The following is a 22,194-nucleotide window of genomic DNA, read 5'->3' on the forward strand; positions in this document are numbered from 1 at the left end:
TTGAAGCTATTACAGGAAGCTATTACAGGATGCGTCCCAAGGTAATAACTGTTTAGAATACAGCAGTGGTTCTCAGCCTTCTTAATGCCGTGGCCCTTTAACACAGTTCCTGTGGGTCGCGACCCACAGGTTGAGAACCGCTGGAATATAGCCTTCTCATGTTCCTGTTTTTAATCTCCGTGCATTTTATTTTTATAGATCATGGTCTATTTTCTCCCCCTTGGAGAACAAATTACCTTTAAATCATTTTTTAAAATCGTCCCATTATGTCCTCAGCTGATGCTGTTTCTATCATATCCCAAATTTTAATAAATGCATAGATCTTTTTGGAATCTCTTCTGTTCTTTTGAATTAATATCACAAGAGTCTTATTTTAATTCGTCATATCATCTCCGCTTGTCTTTTTTTCAATACTTACAACTTATTTTTCTTACTACTCTGGTGAAGATCTCCAGATCTAAGATGACAGCAATGGCTAACGGTTATGTTTCGTTTCCATTTTAGTGGGAATGTGTCCAAAGTTTATTCTTGAATAATCTTAAAAGAGAAGTAATTTTGGAGGAGGTGTTATTTTATTTTTTGGTCCTTGGGATAGATACGTGTTCCCTCTCTATAGTACAGTAGCCCTTCTTATGGGGGTTATGTTCCAAGACCCTCAGTGGATACCTAAAACTGCAAATAGTACTGAACCCTGTATACTAATGACTGGGCAGTATGTACCATGGGAATGTGCTGGAAAAGGTGATTCATGTTCTGGGCAGGACACAGCAAAGAGTGGCATGAGATTCCATCACTATTCAGGATGGCTACTTATCAAGTAGCTAAGGCACCAGCCACATACACCAGAGCTGGCGGGTTTGAATCTGGCCCAGGCCTGCCAAACTATGACAACTACAACCAAAAAATAGCCGGGTGTCGTAGCCGGTGCCTGTAGTCCCAGCTACTTGGGAGGCTGAGACAAGAGAATCGCTTAAGCCCAGGAGTTAGAGGTTACTGTGAGCTGTGACGTCATAGCATTCTGCCGAGGGCAATAGCTTAAGGTTCTGTCTCAAAAAAAAAAGTAGTGAAGAGTGGTGAATCATTTTCCCCCTCAAATTTATTTTCAGATGCTTTTTGCTAGCCTCATGTATAAAGACGACTTGTGATCAAATCTTCCTTTCCTCATGCATATTTTACTGGAATATTTTTTCTTAGAAGACAAGGACATTCCTGGTCTCCTGTGATAGTAGTATAGGTATACTTATATCGATTGCATTTCGATGTACCTTATGAATGCTTGTTTGGTGATCTTAGTGTTAATTTTTTGTGGCCCGTTTTTATTGTTAGTATTAAGAACTCCTTTTGATTAGTAGTTTGCTTTTCTTGATAGTAAAAATTTAGTATTAAAATCCTATTCATTCTGTTGATATCCTGTGTATATTAATGTACACATGTATGTTATTTGGCTACTGTGCCTTACCAAAGTGTGAGGGCATTTGTATAAACATGTATTATCTCTGCAGATATTTGTATCTGTATAAATATTTGTTGTTTATTAATGAATATTATGGATTTGGTGTTGGAATCCCTTGCCTTCCTTCTGCTCTGTTCTCTGCTGCAGGAAAGCTGATGCCAACAAACTACATTTCTCAGGCTCCTTTCTCAAATGAGAGGTGCCAGTGAAAGACTGGAGGTTAGGAGGAGGGCTGGGGCCGGGCCCGGCTCCCTCTCGTTATCTCCACTGTGGTTGTAGCTGTGGCTCATCTCTCCAAGTGAGATGACTCAGTGAGGTACATTTCATCAGAGAAACTTTTTTTTTTTTTTGGCCGGGGCTGGGTTTGAACCCGCCACCTCCGGCATGTGGGACTGGCGCCCTACTCCTTGAGCCACAGGCGCCACCCCAGAGAAACATTTTTATTCTTATTTTTTTCTTCCCTAAATTATGAATACATGTCGTAATTATATAGACTAATCTTATTTACTTATGACAGGTTGTCATGCATTTGCAAATGCTTGGCGTAAGGTAATACGTGAAGGAGGAAGAAGCTTGCTTGCTTGGTTTCTCTTACTCTGGTTTCCTCTTTTCTTCTCTTATTTTTTTCTCTCTCTTTCGCCCCCTGCTTACATAGAAAATGCAGAGAAGTGAAAAGAAAAAGAAAATCACTCAATCTCATTTCCACAATGGTGAGATTATTTTGCTATATTCAAAACCTTTTATGATGCAGAAGATTTTAATAAAACATTCATATAAGGACGTTTTCTTATACAAATTTCTCCAAATTTTCAGTTTCATAGAATACTGCTTTGCTGACATGTTATCCTTTCCCATAACGTCTGGGAATATGATATTTTTGAACCTGCCACTTCCAGCATATGGGACCGGCACCCTACTCACTGAGCCACAAGTGCCGCCCAGGGAATATGATATTTTTAATAATTGTAAACAGTATATAATTTTATATTTCCTTGATTTTCCATTGAACGTTAGCATTGTACCTGATAATTAGGGTGCCACGGTGCAGAGAACTGAGTATTCCCAATTATACATTATGAGAGAGGTCATAGGTAAAGGAGTTGGCAGTTTTACTGGAAGAAAGAGAATCTCTGCAAAAGACTAGCTAGTGGATGTGGCGGTGGATGCCTTGGAAAAGGGGTGTGAAAAACATACAGCCATGGAGAGGGGAAGGAATTACATTTTCCTTTCTTTCTTGGAAATAGAACGGTGGTTTTGAGAGCTACAGAATGGGAAATGGAACATATTGTAGAACGTACCCTTGAAATCCAGGGTCACAAGGGCGAGAGGATGGCTGAGTGCTGCGCTGAGTCAGATCTGTGTACTTCCTCCCACTGACTTACTCTGCGTGTGGAATTAGTACTTCCCTCCAGGGTTTGCCTTGCTGAAGTAAGAGAACAGCTTCTTATAGGGAGGCTTTAGCAGGAGCTTTGGGAGAACACTGAAGTCAGCGTGTCCCTGGAGTTCAGGGAATGCTGGAAGACAAGAGCTTCTGAGCCTTTCCTTTACCTTCAGTCCTGGGTTAATTGCATGAGAGACAAAGGAGCTTGTAAACCCTAAGATGACTCAGGAGTGCCTAGGTTCTTAGATGTCAACTTTGTTGGTATTCATTTTCTATGGAATATGTGTAAGAAATTGTCTTAGCTAGCTGAGCTAGCTTTGAGACTTAAACCAATACCCTTGTGTGACATCACAATTCTGTATGTCAGAAGTCTGGGCAGGCTGAACTGGGTTCTCTGCCCAGATCTCCTAAGGCAGAAATCAAAGTGTCTCCTCTGGAGACTGCCTAAGAATCCCTTTTCTGCCTTATTCAGGATGTGGGCAGAATCTGAGCCCTGTGTTTCCTTGCTGGGTGTGAGTAGGGGCTGTCCTCTGCCCTCTCAGTTTTTTAAGGCAGCAGTGATGCCTCATGCTTTGAATCCCCCTGAACTGCATCTCCTGTCCCATTCACGAGGGGAGAGCTCTCATGACCTAATCACTTCTGAGGGGCCAGCCTCTCAATACTGCCACCTTGGGGATTAGGTTTTAACATGCAGATTTTGAGTGGTACAGACATTTAGACCACAGCATGGTCTTTCAAATTTTTTGTTAGATGTATTCCTAGGTTTTTGCTATTTTCTTTGATACTACTCTAATTGGTATTTTAAGATGGTTTTTAAATTTTATTTTTTGATCATTGCTGTATGAACAGATCTAGTTAATTTTTTGTATATTTATCTTTTGCCTAGAGACCTTGATAAATTTGTTGATTAATGTTAAGAGTTTGTGGATTCTTTTTGATTTCTTACGTGCACAGTCCACAACTTTGCATTTCTTTTGCTTTTCTGATGTGCTGGGTAGGCCCTCGAGAACGAGGGTGGCACCTGTGTTCATTGCCTGCATCATCCTTGTTTTGCTCTTGTATGACGTGGCTCTAGTTCTTCCTGGCTATGTTTTATTACATAGTTTACTAATACATTTTTCCCCCACAAACAGGGTTTGGAATTTTTTCAGATATTTTTACTGCTTCAGGGATCACTTGATTAAATCATGTTGATTATTTTATCCCAGTGTGTTAGTGTGATGTGAACTACCTTGGTGTGTTTTTAGATGTTATACAAACCTTGCATTCCTGGCATAATCTGCTTGAACATAGTGTTATATCATTTTTATATATTCTTGGTTTCAGTCCACTAACTTTTCATATTCTAGTTAAAATCATTATTTTACATTTCAAGTAGAATATAGAAAACTTAGCACCATATAGGACCCTTTATTTTCCTCCTTTTTGTTATAGTTTTTATGTAGATTACATTTGCATGTATCAGTGTTGTAATTTTTGTTTTCAGCTGACATAGTTTAGAGAATTAAAAGGTTAGGTTAGGTTTGCCTAATTCTTTACCATTTCTGTTGCTCTTACCTTCATATCAGAAGGTCCACATTTCAATTCTCCTGAAGTATCATTTTCCTTCTACCTGAAGAACTTCTTTAGAATTTCTTTTAGAGCCTATTTATTGGTGACAAATTCTCATAATTTTCTCTTCTCTGATTATGTCTTTATTTTTAAAACTTTATTTCTGAAGGATATTTTCAGTTGATGCTGATTTCTGGGTGGAGAGTTTGTTGTTCCACTGTCTTCTGGATCCCGATGAAAAATTCCTTATTACCCACACCTGGAGCTAATGCATCTGTTTTTCCTGAAGGCTGTAAAGATACTTCTTTTGCATTTATTTGGTTTTCAGTAGCTTAGTTATGTTTTGTTCATGTATGTTTCAGTAGCTTAATTATGTAGTTGTTTTGATGCTGTTCTGTTTTCCTTTTTCTGATCTTGAATCTATAGATATGTCTTTCAATAAATTTGTAGTATTTTCAGAATTATTTTTCCTCTTTTTTTTGCTATACCAAAGTATTTCTTCTCACATTCAGTGACTTCGGAGACATTAATGTTAGATCTTTTGATATATTCTCCCTTAGATATTGATGGGCATATTTTTCAATTAAATATTTTTTAAACTATTCTTCAGATTAGATAATTTTTTTTGGTCTGTTGACCTATTCACTCTTTTTTCTGGCATCTCCGTTGTCCTATTGAGCCAGGCCAGTATTTTTTTTATTTGAGATACTCCATGTTTTAGTTCTAAAATTTTTATTTGGTCTTCTTTTTTTTTTTTTTTTTTAGTTTCCATTTTTTGTGAGAGAATTTTAGTCGTAACATGGGTTTCAGTACCTAATGGAACATGTTTGTATCTGTTCTGGTGTCTTTGATTACTTTAATATCTATTACATCTGAGATTTGGCATTTCTTAATTGTCTTTTATTTTGGCAATTACTCATATTTGACTGTTTTTGGTATAGTTAACAATTTTAATTTATGTTGTGACATTCTGAGTATTATTTGTGAGCCTGACTCCTGTTGGAATCCTCTGGGGAATGTTGACTTGTATTTTCTGGGGCATCAGTCTGGTTGGGTTTAGATTGAAGTTTCATATGGGTAGTTTTAGGTGGTGATTTCCATATCTGTTCAGTTTCATAATGATTGTTATGCTCTTAACCCAGCTCTTTCTCAAATTAGGGATTTTGTCCACACTCTTTGGTTCTCCAAGGCTGCTTTTCCTGTTTTCTCTGGCTAGAAAGATGGGATTCTCCAGAGCTTTAAAACTCTTGCACTGTGCAGTTTTTTCCCGTTGGAGGCAGTTGTCTAATCTAAGTAATGAGAGGAGAGATAAGGTAATACCAAGGGTTATCCTCGGTCTTTTTCTCTCATACCACACAGGCTTGTTTAGTGTTGTTTTATAGTAACTCTGGAAATAGGAGGTGGAAGGCCTCTAACTTCCAGGTGTATAATTTTAATGACAATAAAATATTTAGGTATATTATATTCAGATGAATATTGCTAACTTTAACTTAATTTTTTTTTTTTTTTGAGACAGAGTCTCACTATGTTGCTCTCAGTAGATACAGCAACCTCAAGCTCTTGGGCTTAAGTGATTCTCTTGCCTCAGCCTCCCAAGTAGCTGGGACTACAGGTGCCCGTCACCATGCCTGGCTATTTTTGTTGTTGTTGGATTTGTATTGTTGTTGAGCTGGCTTGGGCTGGTTTGAACCTGCCAGCCTCGGTGTATGTGGCCAGCCCCATAATCACTGTCCTACAGGAGCAGAGCCTTTAACTTAATTTTTGAAAAAAATCTCGGGTGGCACCTGTGGCTCAGTGAGTAGGGCGCCAGCCCCATATACCAAAGGCTGCAGATTCAAACCCGGCCCTGGCCAAACCGCAAAACAAAACAAACAAAAAAAGAAAACTCAAAAATACAGAATGTAAGAATAAAAATATATTATACAAAATAGTAGACATAGATACCCACTAAAGATGTGAGATTGTATTGTACTCTTTTGCTTTGTTAATTGTAAAAGAAAGGCAAAGAAGTAATCCTATCAGATTGACACAAAGATTGGTAATATTCAGTGTTTGTGAGCTTGTGACAAAATAGGCATCTTTGACATAGTCAGCATAGTCAGCCTAATTAGATCAGGCTTTTTAGAGGATCATTCAGCAATGTACATCAAAATAGTAAGAGTAGGGTGGCGCCTGTGGCTCAGTGGGTAGGGCGCTGGCCCCATACCGAGGGTGGCAGGTTCGAGCCCAGCCCTGGCCAAACCACCACCACAACAACAAAATAGCTGGGTATTGTGGCAGGTACCTGTAGTCACAGCTACTTAGGAGGCTGAGGCAAGAGTATAGCTTAAGCCCAGGAGTTGCAGGTTGCTGTGAGCTGTGATACAATGACACTTTACCGAGGGCAATAAAGTGAGACTCCGTCTTTTAAGGAAAAAAAAAATATAGTAAAATATTTTTCATCATAAAAATAGAAACATTAAATGTAATTTTATGTTCTTATCTGTAGACTTTCACAGATAGTATTTATTATCCAGGGGAATTAAAAATGAGAGATAAAAGCTTTATTTGTTTTTCTAGGATAGTTAACAATACTGAGTTTCTTTCATTTTCCTTGGAATGGTGCTAAATTTTAGTGTTGTCATAGAGGCTGGTGATCCCATATACTACTGAAATGTGTACACATGTCATTTCATTGTCTCGGGGTCAAGGATTTTATTCTCTTAATGATTGGAAAAGCCTTTGATTGGATAATGATACAAGGCAATATGCAATAAAATGTGAATAAAAGTATAATGAGATATTTCAAAAAAATTAAAAAAAGATGTTTCAAGGTACTATATATAGTATGCACTTATGGAAGATTAATAAAGGAAAATGTTAGTATTTGGCAAAGTTATTGGGATAGGCTTAAATGGAGTATATGGATTTGAGTTGGATTTTGAGGATAGGGTTGTATGACATGTAATTTACATATTGAATTACATAGTGAAAACAAGAGGTGTAAAAGTGAAGGTAGGAAGTATGGAAATAAAGGTTGTTATTTATTTAATCTGTTAATTCTCTTAAATATTTTGGAGTTATCCTTTGTATCTGATGTTTGTATTTGAAAGAATGAAACTGTCTAACCTTCTAGGAAGTAGGTTTATTGTTGGAGATAAACTTGCAGTTGAGTGTACATGGCGTGGCATGTGCTTTATGAACACACATTTGGTTGCCTTCTGCTGTGTCTTTACATTTCTGTTGTGGGATGGTGCTGTGTTTGTGTTGCTATAATACTTCTATTTTGGAAGCATAATTAGGTGATGAATAAGTAGGAAAAATTTCATTCGAACGAGTATGACTTAGTGTACTAGAATTTTCTTTATCTTTGATATTGAGCATGGGCAATTTATTTTGAGTAGGTAGGTGAAAATAATAGTTTACCTGGTGATTAATAGTGCTATTATTTTCACTTCTATTTGCTTCTTTCTCAGTAGAGTAAATGATATTACTTTGGTTATGTTAAAGTGTTGTATTTATTCACAAAAATATAGTGAGTGGCCAGAATATGCTTGGAATTTTTATACATCTTAATAAGAATTTAGCATAATAAACCTCTTATATCAAGTAAATTTTGGTGCACAAACATTATAAAATATGAAAGAGTATTGTCACACTTCTTATTTTTCAGTGTCTAAATAAAAGTATTTTTAATTTTTTTTAATTGTTTGGGATTCATTGAGGGTGCAAAGAATTAGGTTACCCTGATTGCATTTGTTAGGTAAATGCCCTCTTATAATTTTGTCGCACCCCTGAGAGGTGTGCCATCCACTGTGACCCCCAATCCCTCTCCCTGCTCTGCTCATTCCCCTCCCCCCACCATGTATTACATCATTTACTGCCTTCATATTAGAATTAAATACATTGTATTCTTGCTTCTCCATTCTTGTGACACTTTACTAAGAAAAATGTGTTCTACCTCAATCCATGTTAATACAAAAGTTGTAAAATCTCCATCTTCTTAATGGCTGAATAGAAGTATTCCATGGTGTATGTATACCACAGCTCATTGATGCATTCCTGGGTTGATGGGCATTTAGGTTGTTTCCACCTTTTGGTAATTGTAAATTGAGCTGCAATAAACATTCTAGTGCAAATGTCCTTATGATAAAAGGATTTTTTTCTTCTGGGTAGATGCCCAGTAATGGAATTGCAGGATCAAATGGGAGAATTAGTTTGAGTTATTTGAGGGTTCTTCATACTTCCTTCCAAAACGTTGTGTGTGTTTGCAGTCCCACCAGCAGTGTAAATGTGTTCCCTTCCCTCCACATCCACACCAGCATCTGCAGTTTTGAGACTTTGTGATGTGTCACACTTTTTTAAAGCAAAAAAGGAGATTCGGGTTGTTGTGGAACATTGCATAATTCATTCCTTTCAGGTGAGTAACTCTCACTGGAGGAGAATACCATATTTACTTTTTGTCCTTAGAATGTATTCTGTTTAGTAAATTCTTAAAGCTATGCTATATTCCTCAGAGATATGAACATGATGATTTTTATGCAGTTTAGAGCAGGGGTGTTCCCCTTGCAAGCTGAGGGCAACATGCTGACTTGTGAGGACTGTTTTGCTCATCTGTGGGGTTGGATGTCGCAGAAAGTGTGCCTGGTCAGCTTTTTTTTGCTGATCAGCTTTAGTTAGTGTTTGTGTGTTAATTGTGACCTGAGACAACTTGTAGTCTTTTGATGCGTGGCATAGAAAAAAAAAGGTCGTACATCTCTGGTCTAGAGTACTATTGTCTCTGTGTCCACGTTTTGATATTTCTTACAATTGTAAAATACAATTGTCAGTTTTTTCTCTTTTGTATTATGGAATGAAAATGAAAACTATTGCATTAGTGAATATATTCAATGAAAGGGAAATGAAAATTACAAAGATGGTGTGTTCAAACTTTTAAAATACTGTATTTTACCGTGTATGATGTATACTTTTTGCCCAAATTTTTGAGGGAAAATAAGAGTGTGCGTTTACATGGGCGCTACCAATTCCATATCTATATAAATGTTATTAATTCTTTTGTTTATGCTTATGCCTTGAAAGTGTAACTCTAGAAATCAATAATGATATCTGAATGCAAAATAATACCCTGGGATATAATAATCACACCCCCTCTGTGCTATGCCCCTCCCTGGCCACCCCCTCACTAGGCAGGCACTGCAGCTGCAGGAACCTTCAGCCTGCTCGGCCAATTGCACTGGACACTGCCACTGTCTTAGAAGCAGGCATGTTGCTGATGGCAGGTGACAGTTAGCATTGGGACCTCAGCAAAACGAGGGCAAAAGTGACCATACAGTGGTGCCTCCTTGTCTTGCTAGAGGCACAGAGCCAACCACTTCAGAGAAGCAAGGAGCGAGCCTAGGTGGCAGGTGAGACTGGTAGAGAGCTGAGTGCCTGACCTCCCCCCGTCTGTCCACTCCTGGTCCATCCTTATCCCCACTTCTCTCATTTACTATTCCTCCCTTGTTTGTTGGTGGGAGGGAGCATGGCCGCAGTCACTCTGCTGAGAATCCTGGCAGGCTTATTTCCTGGGAAGCTGGTATGAGGGGCCAGGGCTAGCCCTGCCTCCCTGGGGATCCTGAGAGTGGATTGCTGCCCTTTCTAGGCTGCCGTGGCTCTTGGGCAGCTGGCCCATTCTCAGGCCCTCCCAGGAACCTGCCTTGAGGAGGAAGATCCCTGAGCTGGGGTCTGCGAGACCTGGGTTCTGAGACCCAGTTCTACTAGTAGCCCACTGTTGTGACCTCAGTCCCCATGAAGTTTCTGTGAGGATACTTAGCAGTGAAGCACAAAAGCTCAGGGGTTTTTATAGATTGTAATTTTGAGCCTGTGACTTGTGTGAATCCCCAAGGTATTAAGTTGATGTAATTTTCCAAACTTGCCAGTAGGTAGAACCCATCCAGGATGCTTGTTAATGGAATGAATACCCAGGTCTTTCTCCAAGAGAGTTGATAGCATATATTTGGGTGTGGTTCAGGAGTCCCATCTTAACAGTCTTCTGGGTCATTTGTAGAGTTTGCAAGTTTGGGAAAGGCCCGTGTTGTTCATTCTGACCTTACTGAGTGCCCAAGGTCGTGGTAGCTCAAATAGGTCATGGTCTAGAAATACCAATGCACAGAACTTCACTAGGATGTCATGCAGGAAGGTTTTCTTCTCAGCATGGTGTCCTGGGGGTGGGGGGTGGGGGCTCAGAATGGGGTCAGATGCATGAGAGACAATGCAGCCTGGAAAGGACAGGGCCAGCCCTGCAGGACCCCTCACACCAGCTTCCTGGAATATAAACCCTCCAGGTTCTCAGAGGAGCAGCTGTGGCCGTGTTTCCACCGATGGATGTAGGTAGGAACAGGAAATGAAAGGATGGGGATCAAGGTGGGCCTGGGGGATCAGTGGGAGAGGGCAGGTGCTTGGGTCGTCTGGACCACTTCTGACCTGCCCCCGTGCTGACTCCTGTCTTCTCAGCGGCGGCCAGCTCTGTGTCTTGCGCTTCTTATGGGAGAAGGAGGCACCACTGCCAGGCCACTTCCACCCTCTTTTAAAAATTAAAATGGAATATTTTTTCTTCAGAGTTTTATGTCAAAAATGCGGGTACTTGTTATACATGGGAGTGCATTGTACATGGCAAAATATGGTGCCTTCTTGGAAACAGCAATAATTTGGGCAACACAATATAAAAACTAGATGAGGATTTTGGCAAACTTCAGCTTGTTGGCTGCCTGAATTTGCAAATAAAGTTTTCTTGGAATGTGGCCACATCTGGTCATTTATGTGTAGCTACTTTTGCTGAGCTTGCCATAGCAGAGCTGAGTATTGGCAGAGACTGTGAGGCCCACAAGCCCAAAATATTTTCTAATTGGCCCTTTACGAAAAAGTTTGCAAAGATCCATTTATTTGGATATTCCCTCATTTTCCTCTTTTTTGAAAACATTATTTTCTATTTTTTAGTGTTTAACAAACTTTTTAGCATGATAATGATAATGAGTACTGATGAATTGATACCTTGGATTATGAAATAACTGTTTCAAGGTAGAGGAAAATTAGACAGGATTCTATAAAAAGATCCAGTGGATCCACATGGTAATTGTGAGATGGAATAATTCAATTCCATTACTAAAGAATATAGTAAATCCAGTCCCCTTCCCATTGGAATACCACTAAGAAGGAATAAAAAGCTATCTAAGAAGGATCAAGCATGAAATAGTAATCCTTACAAATAGTTAAAATTTGTTAAGGAAAAAATCCTCAAAAACAAAAATTGAGTCTGATAGATCATGAATTACTAAGGGCAAGTTTTTATAAGTTTATACATGTTACTTTTTATCTTTGGAAAGTTGGGGGTTTTTAAACATTTATTCAGACCATATGGACTGTTTGGGCTATTTTTTTCATAAGAAAATATTAAAAAAATTTAGACAAGTTTGTGATTCTCCTCTCAACTTACTTTAACTGCTTATATTCTCCCTTGGTAAATCATTTGCCTATAATAGTTAATTCAGCTTACGTTTTTCAGTTATTCATTCTAGGTATTATAGCATAAATTAGTTTTTAAGATAGATATTTGGACTTGATTTTTATTTTGTCCAGAGTGTCAGGAACTTTAAAAATTTTTTTTAGTTTTTAAATTTTTGAATGAAGGCAACTGAATGTGTCCCTAAAATTAAAAATTCAACACTGTGAAAACTATGGCAGTCTTAATTAAGGAGTAAGTTAGAAGTATTACATACATGTCACTTTCAGATTTTGGTGTGAGAAATGCATGTTTTGAAATCCTAATTACGTTCATATTACTATTTTAACCTTTATTAATCTTTGTAATGAAGGTTATTTTACTGCAGCACCTCTTGGGAGATTTTAGTTTGTATTGAAACACATAATGTAATAGCTGGTTTTGAAATTTAATTACAAGAGCATGAAACTTATTTCCACAAAGTTTTCCCTTATGTAGTAAAACTAAATATTTAAACTAGGTGAACATTTTTTATTTTAAATAATTAAAACTCAAGTAAGTTATAAATTTAAGAAGAATTATTAAACTAAAAAGTATTTTTGTTGGTATAAAGTCAGCAGAACTATTAAAATTAACTATAATCTGCTTTTAAAAAAGTATTAATAATACTAACAGACTGTTATAAATATTTTGTCGTCGTCATCTTCTTTTTTTTTTTTTTTTTAAGGCTAGAGGAGCAGATGTTCCAGAGATTCCTGGAGATCTTCCTCTTAAGACATGTGGCAGCACAGCCAGTATGAAGGTCAAAAATGTGAAAAAGTAAGTAACTGTAGAGTGATTTATAAATGGCTTTCCTTCCATAAATGGATATGGGGTCTATAATTCTCTTAACTTTTATTGAGATACCTTACTAAATATATTCTTACTGTGCATACATTATATTGTACTGTTAATCCTTAAGTTATGAATCACCAAGTAGTGGAATAGCTCTGCAGATTATCCACTCATTTAAAAATATACTTTACTTTTTTCTTGAAACACCTTGTGTCATTGTCTATTATGTTGCATTTGTTGAACAGGTATGATCCAAGTATGTCCTTTTTAGTACCTTTATTTATTTATTTATTTTGTTTGAGACAGAGTCTCACTTTGTCACCCTTGGTGGACTACTGTGGCGTCACAGCTCACAGCAACCTCAAACTCTTGGGCTCAAGCCATCCTCTTGCCTCAGTTTTTCATTTTTATCAGAGACAGGGATCTCACTCTTGCTCAGGCTGGTCTTAAACTTGTGAGCTCAAGTGATCTTCCCGCCATGGCCTCCTAGAGTGCTGGGATTACAGGTGTGAGTCACTGCACTTGGCCCCCCTTTTGCACCTTTAATACAAGTTCTTGTTTATTCAGAAAAATCAGCTTTGTTTGGTTATAAGATTGCTAGATTTCAGGTTTGCCTTTAAGAAACATAAAATCAAGGCAAGAGTTGACTGTTAAGTAAAATACAGGTTGAACACCCCAGTCTGAAGATCTGAACTCTGAAGTGCTCTAAAATCCTAAAGTTTGACTGCTGGCATGACATCACAAATGGAAAATTTTATACCTGACCTAACATGATAGTTGACAGTCAAACTTCTTTTTCATGCACAAAATTATTAAAAATATTGTATAGCACTACGTTCAGGCTAGTGTATAAGACGTATGTAAAACATAAATGAATTTCATTTTAAGATTTGAGTGTCATCCTCAGAATACCCCATGTGTGTATGCAGATATACTAAAGCCAGAAAATAATCCCAAGTCTACAAGTTTTTGGTCTTGTGAGTTATGGATAAGGGATACTCAGCTTGTACCTGAAGATATCCCATTCAGTTTTGTTTTTTGAGAGAGTCTTACTCTGTTGCCCCAGGCTAGAGTGCTGTGGAGACATAGCTCACAGCAGCCTCAAACTCTAGGGCTCAAGAGATCTTCTTGCCCCAGCCTGCCGAGTAGCTGGGATTACAGGGGCCAGCCACAGTGCTTGGCTAGTTTTTCTAATTTTACTAGAGATGGGCTCTTTCTCTTGCTCAGGCTGACAGTTTATGTTTGAAGTGTGAAACAAAGTTTATTGAGGAAAAAAAAGGTTTACAGAATAAGAAAGTTTATACAGCAAGATACATTCACCATAGACAGCAAACTGGCCTCAGTTGCTGTAGCAAGTAGGCCAGTGGTTCTCAATCTTCCTAATGCCGCGGCCCTTTAATACAGTTCCTGTGGGTTGCGACCCACAGGTTGAGAACCGCTGTAGTAGGCAAAGAGGCCTTCCCATTCTGTTCTAAACAGAAAAATCATCTTTTCACTTGGTAAAGAGTTAGATAGTTATGTTTCATGTGTTAGTAGAGGAAAGACAAGGATAAAAATGTTAATTCTGCATCCAGGTCCACCACCCCAGGACTGATGGGCTGTGACAACGTTCACAGGTAAAGTCTGGTTTTGTATTTTGTGTTGGGAATCTGCTTCTGGTTAGAAGCTGGCTGTTTACAATCAGTTTCTATGACATTTGCTGAAAGTACAGTTTTCTGTAGGCATTGACTTATATCAATATTAAGACATTATAGTGATGCTCTTTTATTTTTGATTTTGATTTGTGCACTAAATATTCATTTGGCTCAGATGCATGTGCTTTTAAATACTTTTACTTGCATGAGCTCATTTTTTTTCTTTTCTTTCTTTCTTTTTTTTTTTTTTTTTAAAGAGACAGAGTCTCACTTTGTCACCCTTGGCAGAGTGCTGTGGCGGCACAGCTCACAGCAATCTCCAGCTCTTGGGCTTAGTCGATTCTCTTGCTTCAGCCTCCTGAGTAGCTGGGACTATAGGCGCCCGCCACAACGCCTGGCTATTTTTTGTTGCAGTTTGGCCGGGGCTGGGGCTGGGGCTGGGTTTGAACCCACCACCTCCGGTATGTGGGGCTGGCGCCCTACTCACTGAGTCACAGGCGCCGCCCTGCATGAGCTCTTAAATCCATTGTAGTTTCCCCTTTGGCTTAGTGATTTTGACTGTTCCGCGATCTCATTTCTTATTTATTTTCATGTACTTCAGGTTACCTTTCACTAAGGGTCACTTTCCGAAGATGGCTGAATGTGCACATTTCCATTATGAGAATGTTGAGTTCGGCAGCATACAGGTATATTTGAAAATTTCCTACAACCTGAATTAAGAGAGCTATATATTTATCGATATCTTTCTGCCTATATCTGTCTGATAGATGAAATGTTAAAGTAGGTTCTGCCTATTACTATTTTATTAATTGACATGAAAACTATTATTCTGTTGACTAAACTTGATGCCCAGTTGCCACCTAAAATTGACCATCACACTAGCATCTATCAGTTGAGGAAAATCAGTCCTTTCTGTTTTCCTTTGTCATTTATGATGCCCTTATGTCCATGGACTTACGTAGTGGCTTTCTGTTCTGAAGTCATGTGACCTTGTTAACACCACCTTGTCTTAGTTGATTCCTCTGAGTGTAGATACTCGATGGGCACAAGTGCTCTTACTTGATTCCTGTTTAGAAATGTCTTGGCTGTTACTGGCCTTTGCACTTTACATATACATTATTGAATGTAACTTCTTGCCATTGCGCTAATTAGATACTTTGCTCTTATTGTGAGTCATTGGCAGCCTAATGTGAAAACATTATGAAAATACTTAAAATGCCAGATTATGGTTATTTTATTTCATAACATTATCAGGGTACAAATATTTTGTTTCCATAAATTGCTTTTGTATCATTTGAGTCAAAGTTACAAGTGTGCCCATTACCCCAGGGTGCACTGTACAGGTTTGGTGTAATTTACCCATCCCACCCACCTATTTGAATTTGATGAGTATTATTTTTATATGTGTACGTAAGTATTAATCGATTAATTTGTTTTTCTATTCTTGTGATATTTCAATGGGAAGAATCATCTTTAGTTCCATGTAGGTTGTTACAAAAGGTATTAGTTCACCATTTGTTTTTTTGTGGCGAAATAGTCCTCTGTAGTATACATATACCATGTTTTGTTAATTCACTTATGTTTTGATGGGCACTGGGGTTGTTTTCACATCTTTGCAATTGTGAATTGTGCTGCTATAAACATTCTAGTGCAAGTGTCTTTTGTATAAAGTGTCTTTTTTTTCCCTTTGGGTAAATACCCAGTAGTGGGATAGCTGGATTAAGTGGTAGGTCAGCTTTCAGTTCTTTTGAGGAATCTCCATAATACTTTCCATAGAGATTGCATATGAGTCATTATGAAAGTTTTGAGATATACAAAATAACAAGAAATGAAACATCCATATGGCTGGAAAAAAATGAAGCCCTCCCAGCAACACCCATAGGCTGAGTAAGTTGAAGCTGGATGAGTGAATCAGAAAAGGATGCTGTTACCTATAGTCTTGGCTACTTGGGAAACTGAAGCAAGAGGATTGCTAATCACTTAGAAGTGAAATAATGGGGCATAGCACAGTCTGTCTCAAAACGTTCATAGTGACCTACCTACTGGTTTGCAGTTCATACCTGAATTTTACAAAACTTACAAAGAAGAACGGGTGCCTATCCTACAGAAATTACTCCACAACTTCAAAAATGAATAATTCTCCCCATCATGTTTTATGAAGCTGATAACATCTTGATACCAAAGCCAGGAAATGACTTAACAAAAAAAGAAAACTATAGACCAGTATCCCTTATGAATATAGATGCAAAAATTCTCAGTAAAATCCTCACAAATTGAGTTCACCTGCACATCAAAAAAAATTCACCACAACAAAGTGGGGTTCATTCCAGAGATGCAGTGTGGTTCAGCATAAGCAAATCTATAATTGTAATGCCTCACATGAATAGAAGTAAAAAACAAGATTGTATGATCCACTCAATAGATGCAGAGAAAGCATTTGACACAATTAACACCTTTTAAGAGTACTCAACAAAATAGGCACAGATGGGACTTACGTTAAAATTATAAAAGGCATATGTAGCAAACCCACAGCCAACTTCATACTGAATAGGGAAAGTTTGAAAGCATCCCCACGTAGAACTGGATCCAGACAAGGTTGCCCACAGTCACCACTTTGTTCAACATAGTTCTGGGTCCTAGCCAGAGCAATCAGACAAGAGAAGGAAATAAAGGACATCCAGGTGGGGAAAGAAGAGGGTGAACTATCGCTCTTTGCTGATGGTGGGATCTGACCTCTAGAAAACCCCCGAGATTCTGCAAAGAGCTTCTTGGAATTGATAAATTCAGTAAAGTCTCTGGTTACAAAGTCAGTGTACACAAGTCAGTAGCATTTATAGACGCCAACAACAGTCAAGCTGAGAACCAAATTAAATAGCTATATCCTTCACAATAGTAACAAAGAAAATAAGATACTTAGGAATATGTTTAATTAAGTTGGTGAAAGACCTCCACAGAGTGAATTCTGGAATGCTGAAGAAGGAAATAACAGGATGTAAAGAGATGGAAAAACATACCATGTTCAGGGATTGGCAGAATCTACATTGTTAAAATGTCAGTACACCAAAGTGATGTACAGATTCAATGCAATCCCTATTAAAATATCAACGTCATTTTTTTTCAGATCTAGAAAAAAATAATTCTGTGCTTTCTCTGGAATCAGAAAAGAGCCCCCCCAAACCAAAGCAACCTTAAGCAAAAAGAACAAATCTTGAGGCATCATTAACCAGACTTCAAGCTATACTATAAGCCTGTCATAACCCAAACAACATGGTACTGGCACAAAACCTCTTGATACAGACCTCTGGATCAGAACAGGGAACCCTGAGATGCAATCATCCTCATCGTCGATGAAAAATACTGGAGAAGATTGTCAGTTTATCTTGGTCTTATTTTCCTTATCTACACACTGAAAAGGAACTATAATTCTTGAATACACTAGTATACTAAGGATTTATACATGAACTCTGAGGTCTGATTTAAGAACTGAGGTTGTGAATAGGTGAAAAAGAAAAGGATATAATAGCATCAGGGTAGGAGAAGCCTTAAAAATCATGTAGTAAGTACATGTTTATTAATCATATCATATCATATCATATCATATTCTCAGTTTGCTTCCATAGAGTTTGAGTAAGCTGTCTTTAATAATTAGTACAAGGAATCACTCTAGTCATAGAAATAGCTTGTTGAAACATCTTTATCTTCCTGGGACATACTTTACTTGGCTACATATACTCTGAAAAATAAAGGTTTTTTTTTTTTTTTCACTTTACTAAGATTTAATAATTTTTGCATCTGTGTTAATGAGTGATGTCAACCATTGTGCTATCTTTGTCCACTAGCTTGAGTCTGGAGAATTTCCACTGTTCCTCCTCTTAAAATAAATGCCCTGGAATAGTTTGTGTAAGTAGCAATTACCTACTGAGTAGAATTTGGTAAAACCTTTTGGGCCTGGTTTCCAAATAGGGGCTTAGACTTTAATTACCATTTCAGCTTACAATTTGATTATCAGTCTAAATAGGTTCTTCTGTGTCTCCTTAGGTCAATTTTTATCATTTATATTTTATTAAAAGATGTCAATTTAGTGTAGCTTTTCAGATTTAAGCTTTTTAAGAATACCTTGCATATAATCTATAGTTTGGTCTTATTAAAGAATCAGCTTACGGTTCATCAATAGATCAAGCTTAGTTTTTTTTTCTCTTTCATTTTTATATCATTCATTCCTAAGTGTTCTTTTTTTTCTTGTTTATGGAATTAAAAGGTTAGTTGTTAAATTTTCTTTTTTTTTTTTTTCCTGAAAAGGAGATAAGAATAATAAACATGTACTTAACTACATGATTTTTCATTAACCACTTCTGTCAAATATTCATACTGCACTACACATACTTCTATTCTAGAGAAGTAGAATACTATAGGTATCATTATATAATGATATATAATAAAATAATAGTTTATTCTTTTAATAAGTACATTTGTGTTTAGATATTTTCCTCTGAGTAGTACTTTGGTCAAATTCTACAGATTTTGATGTATAAATGTTTTATGTTTTGCTTAGAGAAATTTAAACCTAAAAAAAAGAAAAAGGGAAGCAGTTACTAGAAAGCTTTTTGTTTTAAGTAAAGCTGCTTGTAATTTTAAATTCTGTAAATTTATCATTATTGTACTTTCTTCCCTCTGTGGCAGTTCCATTGTCCAAAAACAAAGATTTATTAACATTTTACAAAAACATTTTTCAAGATGAAGGAGAAATGATCTCTTGTAAGATGTGAAGAGATGATCAGTTTATTCTCTTTTACTATTATTATTATTATTATTATTATTATTGGGATTCATTGAGGGTACAGAGAATTAGGTTATACTGATTGCATTTGTTAAAGTCCCTCTTACAGTTGTGCCCTGCTCTCAAGAGGTGTGAGCCCCATCCCCTCTCCCCCCTTCTCCCTGCTCCCTCGTTCCCCTTCCCCACCCCTTGTATTAGCTCATCTACTGCCTTCATATTAGATTTGAGTACATTGGATTCTTGCTTCTCCATTCTTGGGAAGCTTTACTAAGAAGAATGTGTTCCACCTCAATCCATGTTAATACAGAAGTTGTAAAGTCTCCATTAAAATTGTAACGACTGCGTAGTATTCCATGGTATATGTATACCACAGCTTGTTAATCCATTCCTGGGTTGGGGAGCATTTATGTTGTTTCTACCTTTTGGCGATTGTAAATTGAGCTGTGATAAAAAGTCTAGTGCAAATGTCCTTATGATATAAGAATTTTTTTTCTTCTGGGTAGATGCCCAGTAATGGAATTGCAGGATCAGATGGGAGGTCTAGTTTGAGTTCTTTGAGGGTCCTACGTACTTCGTTCCAAAAGGTTGTATTGATTTGCAGTACCACCAGCAGTGTAAAAGTGTTTGTTCCCTTCTCTCCACATCCACGCCAGCATCTGCAGCTTTGAGACTTTGTGATGTGGACCATTCTCACTGGGTGAGGTGATATCTCAGGGTGGTTTTGATTTGTTTATCTCTGATGATCAGGGATGATGAGCATTTTATCATGTTTGTTAGCCACTCGTCTGTCTTCCTCAGGGAAGGATCTTTTTTGGTAATTTAACTTAATGTTTTATATGAAATCAGATAAAAACAAACACATTAACTGACAGCTTCAAATAACCAGATGATAAAAGAAAACACCTGTGTTCTCCTTCACAATTTGAGGTGTCCATCCCTTTGTACTGTGCCGTGTGTTGTGCTGCCATCTAGTGGACAGGAGGATGGGTAGTCCTAGTTGTGTATGTTTTATCATCTAGTTATTTGAAGCTGTTAATTTGTTTGTTTTTATCTGATATATAAAACATTAAGTTAAACTAATATGAATGTAAGAACTTCAGTTTTGACAGAAACAGGGCACAGGGAAAGTATAACTCTGATTCGTATATCTTGAGCTTTGCGTAGGAAGGCCGCCTGCTCAGGGCTCAGAAGTGCTGCTGTGGCTTCCTGTCATTAGACGCGTTCATGCTTTGATACAGGGAAATGTGGAAGAAAGTTTGACTTGAGTATAAGAGTTTTGAGATATCGTAACATAAAAATGTTAAAAAGCTTAAAGTTTCATTTTAAATAAATTAGAATTATAAGTCACAAATACAAACAAGTCTTTATTGGATTCTTCCTGTGAGCCAGGCATTATACTAAATGCTGCTTGTATGTTGTGTTATTAACTTTGCACAAAAACTTTAGGTACAAAAACTTCAGTGAGAAGATTAAGAATTTATTAAAGATTGTAGCTCTGGCAGGAGCTTGGATTTGAATCAAGGCAGTCTGACTGTAGAGCCATTATACACGTTCCTTTGTGCTAGAAAAGAATTAATTGCTGCTCGGGAGGCTGAGGCAGGAGAATCACGTAAGCCCAAGAGCTGGAGGTTGCTGTGAGCTAAGTGAGGCCATGGCACTCTACCGAGGGCCATAAAGTGAGACTCTGTCTCTACAAAAAAAAAGAAAAGAATTAATTGACAGAATTACTATTTCAACTAAAAGGAAATAGTAGTTCTACTATTTCAACTAAAAGGAAATAGTAGTTCTACTATTTCAACTAAAAGGAAATAATAGTTATCGTAGTTCTGAAATATCCTGACATATTTAATGTAGTTGAAGCTTAAAAAGTATAGTGCAGCATAACCTGTGTGATCTTAAGTAAACCCTTAACATCTCTGTTCCTCAGTTTCCTCCTGTGTAAAATGGGAATAAATGTATCTATTCTAATTATGTTGCAGAAGACTCTGAAATTAAGTAACATGATAATGAAATTATTTATTAAAATAGTTTAACGAATTTTAAAAGTACCTTAAAGAAAGGCAAAAGTTCTAAGGAAGCACTTAGGTGAGGTCAAATCATCATCAGTAAAATCCTGAATGTCAGACTTGTGCTTAATACCCTGAGCAGTGGTATAAGGAATGAGGCTGTGAACATGACTTCACATAAGTGCTCCCTATCGGTTAGGCTTTCATTAGTAATAAAAATCAATTAATTAATGAAAAGGTTATAGCCCCTTCTTTTGTTAAGACACTTACAGATATTTTCCGTTAACAAATGTCTCATGTAGACGTACATATTATTACATGCATCACAATTCGAAACAAAAGCCAGGCTAGTTTTGTTATTCTCATCCTTACCAGAAAGCTTGGTTTTCCCCAAGCCCAAAGAAATAAATTTCAACTCTACGTTTTCACATATTCTGTAGTGATACTCTATCTTACTTGGGAAATCACTGTCTTTCGAAGGGAAGATTTGAAATAAAAAGTTCAGATAGGGAGTTATCAGTGTTGCTCTCTTCCAAGTGCTGGATTTTCACTGTATCTCATTTAGATTATCCAGTCCCAGAGTTAGATGCGTAAAAGTGGTTGGACAAGGAGAAAATACATATATTGTAGATTCATAATTGTACATGTAGTTGTCACTCAGGGATCCAACTGAATGTGCTTGAAAAATACTGTTGAATCTGAAACTATGTTATGCCCTACGTATAAGCCCTACTGCAGACACACAGACTCCCCTCTGCTCCCAACAGAAACATGAAGTCCCTGGATCAGAAATCATACGTTGTGTTTACTCACACCATAAGCTGTGTTGGTTCCCTAGGCCCAGTTCTCCACAGAGTGACTTGGTGAGAGCCAGTTAGAACCCGCGTGTACAGTGGGATTTTGTAGCGAAAGAAAGGAACTCCAGAAGTATGAAATGTCGAACTTGGATAGCTAGTGCTTCTTTCCATTCTCCTTAGATGGAGAGAGAGAGAGAGAGACTCCTTTGCTCTGGGATGTAAATAAATCTTCTCTGGGCAAAGGGGTCTACATCTCTATTTCACTAGCACCCTGGAATGTAAACATAGCTTGGGGGGGAGATGAG

General features: G+C 37.5%; 1 protein-coding gene across 6 annotated transcripts in view; it reads left to right on the forward strand.

The window, feature by feature from the left end:
- ARHGAP32 (Rho GTPase activating protein 32) overlaps positions 1–22,194 on the forward strand; it is a 263,606-nt gene that overhangs the window by 101,388 nt on the left and 140,024 nt on the right. For 5 of the 6 annotated variants that reach the window (XM_053594093.1, XM_053594099.1, XM_053594095.1 and 2 more), the window contains exons 3-5: positions 12,569–12,660; positions 14,250–14,291; positions 14,911–14,995. In XM_053594093.1, coding sequence (XP_053450068.1) covers positions 12,569–12,660; positions 14,250–14,291; positions 14,911–14,995 — 219 coding nt within the window. The remainder of the gene's footprint in view (positions 1–12,568; positions 12,661–14,249; positions 14,292–14,910; positions 14,996–22,194) is intronic. The other variant, XM_053594100.1, reaches the window with a different exon arrangement.

This window comes from Nycticebus coucang, chromosome 6 (genome assembly GCF_027406575.1).
Source record: "Nycticebus coucang isolate mNycCou1 chromosome 6, mNycCou1.pri, whole genome shotgun sequence".
Classification (NCBI taxonomy): Eukaryota; Metazoa; Chordata; class Mammalia; order Primates; family Lorisidae; genus Nycticebus; species Nycticebus coucang.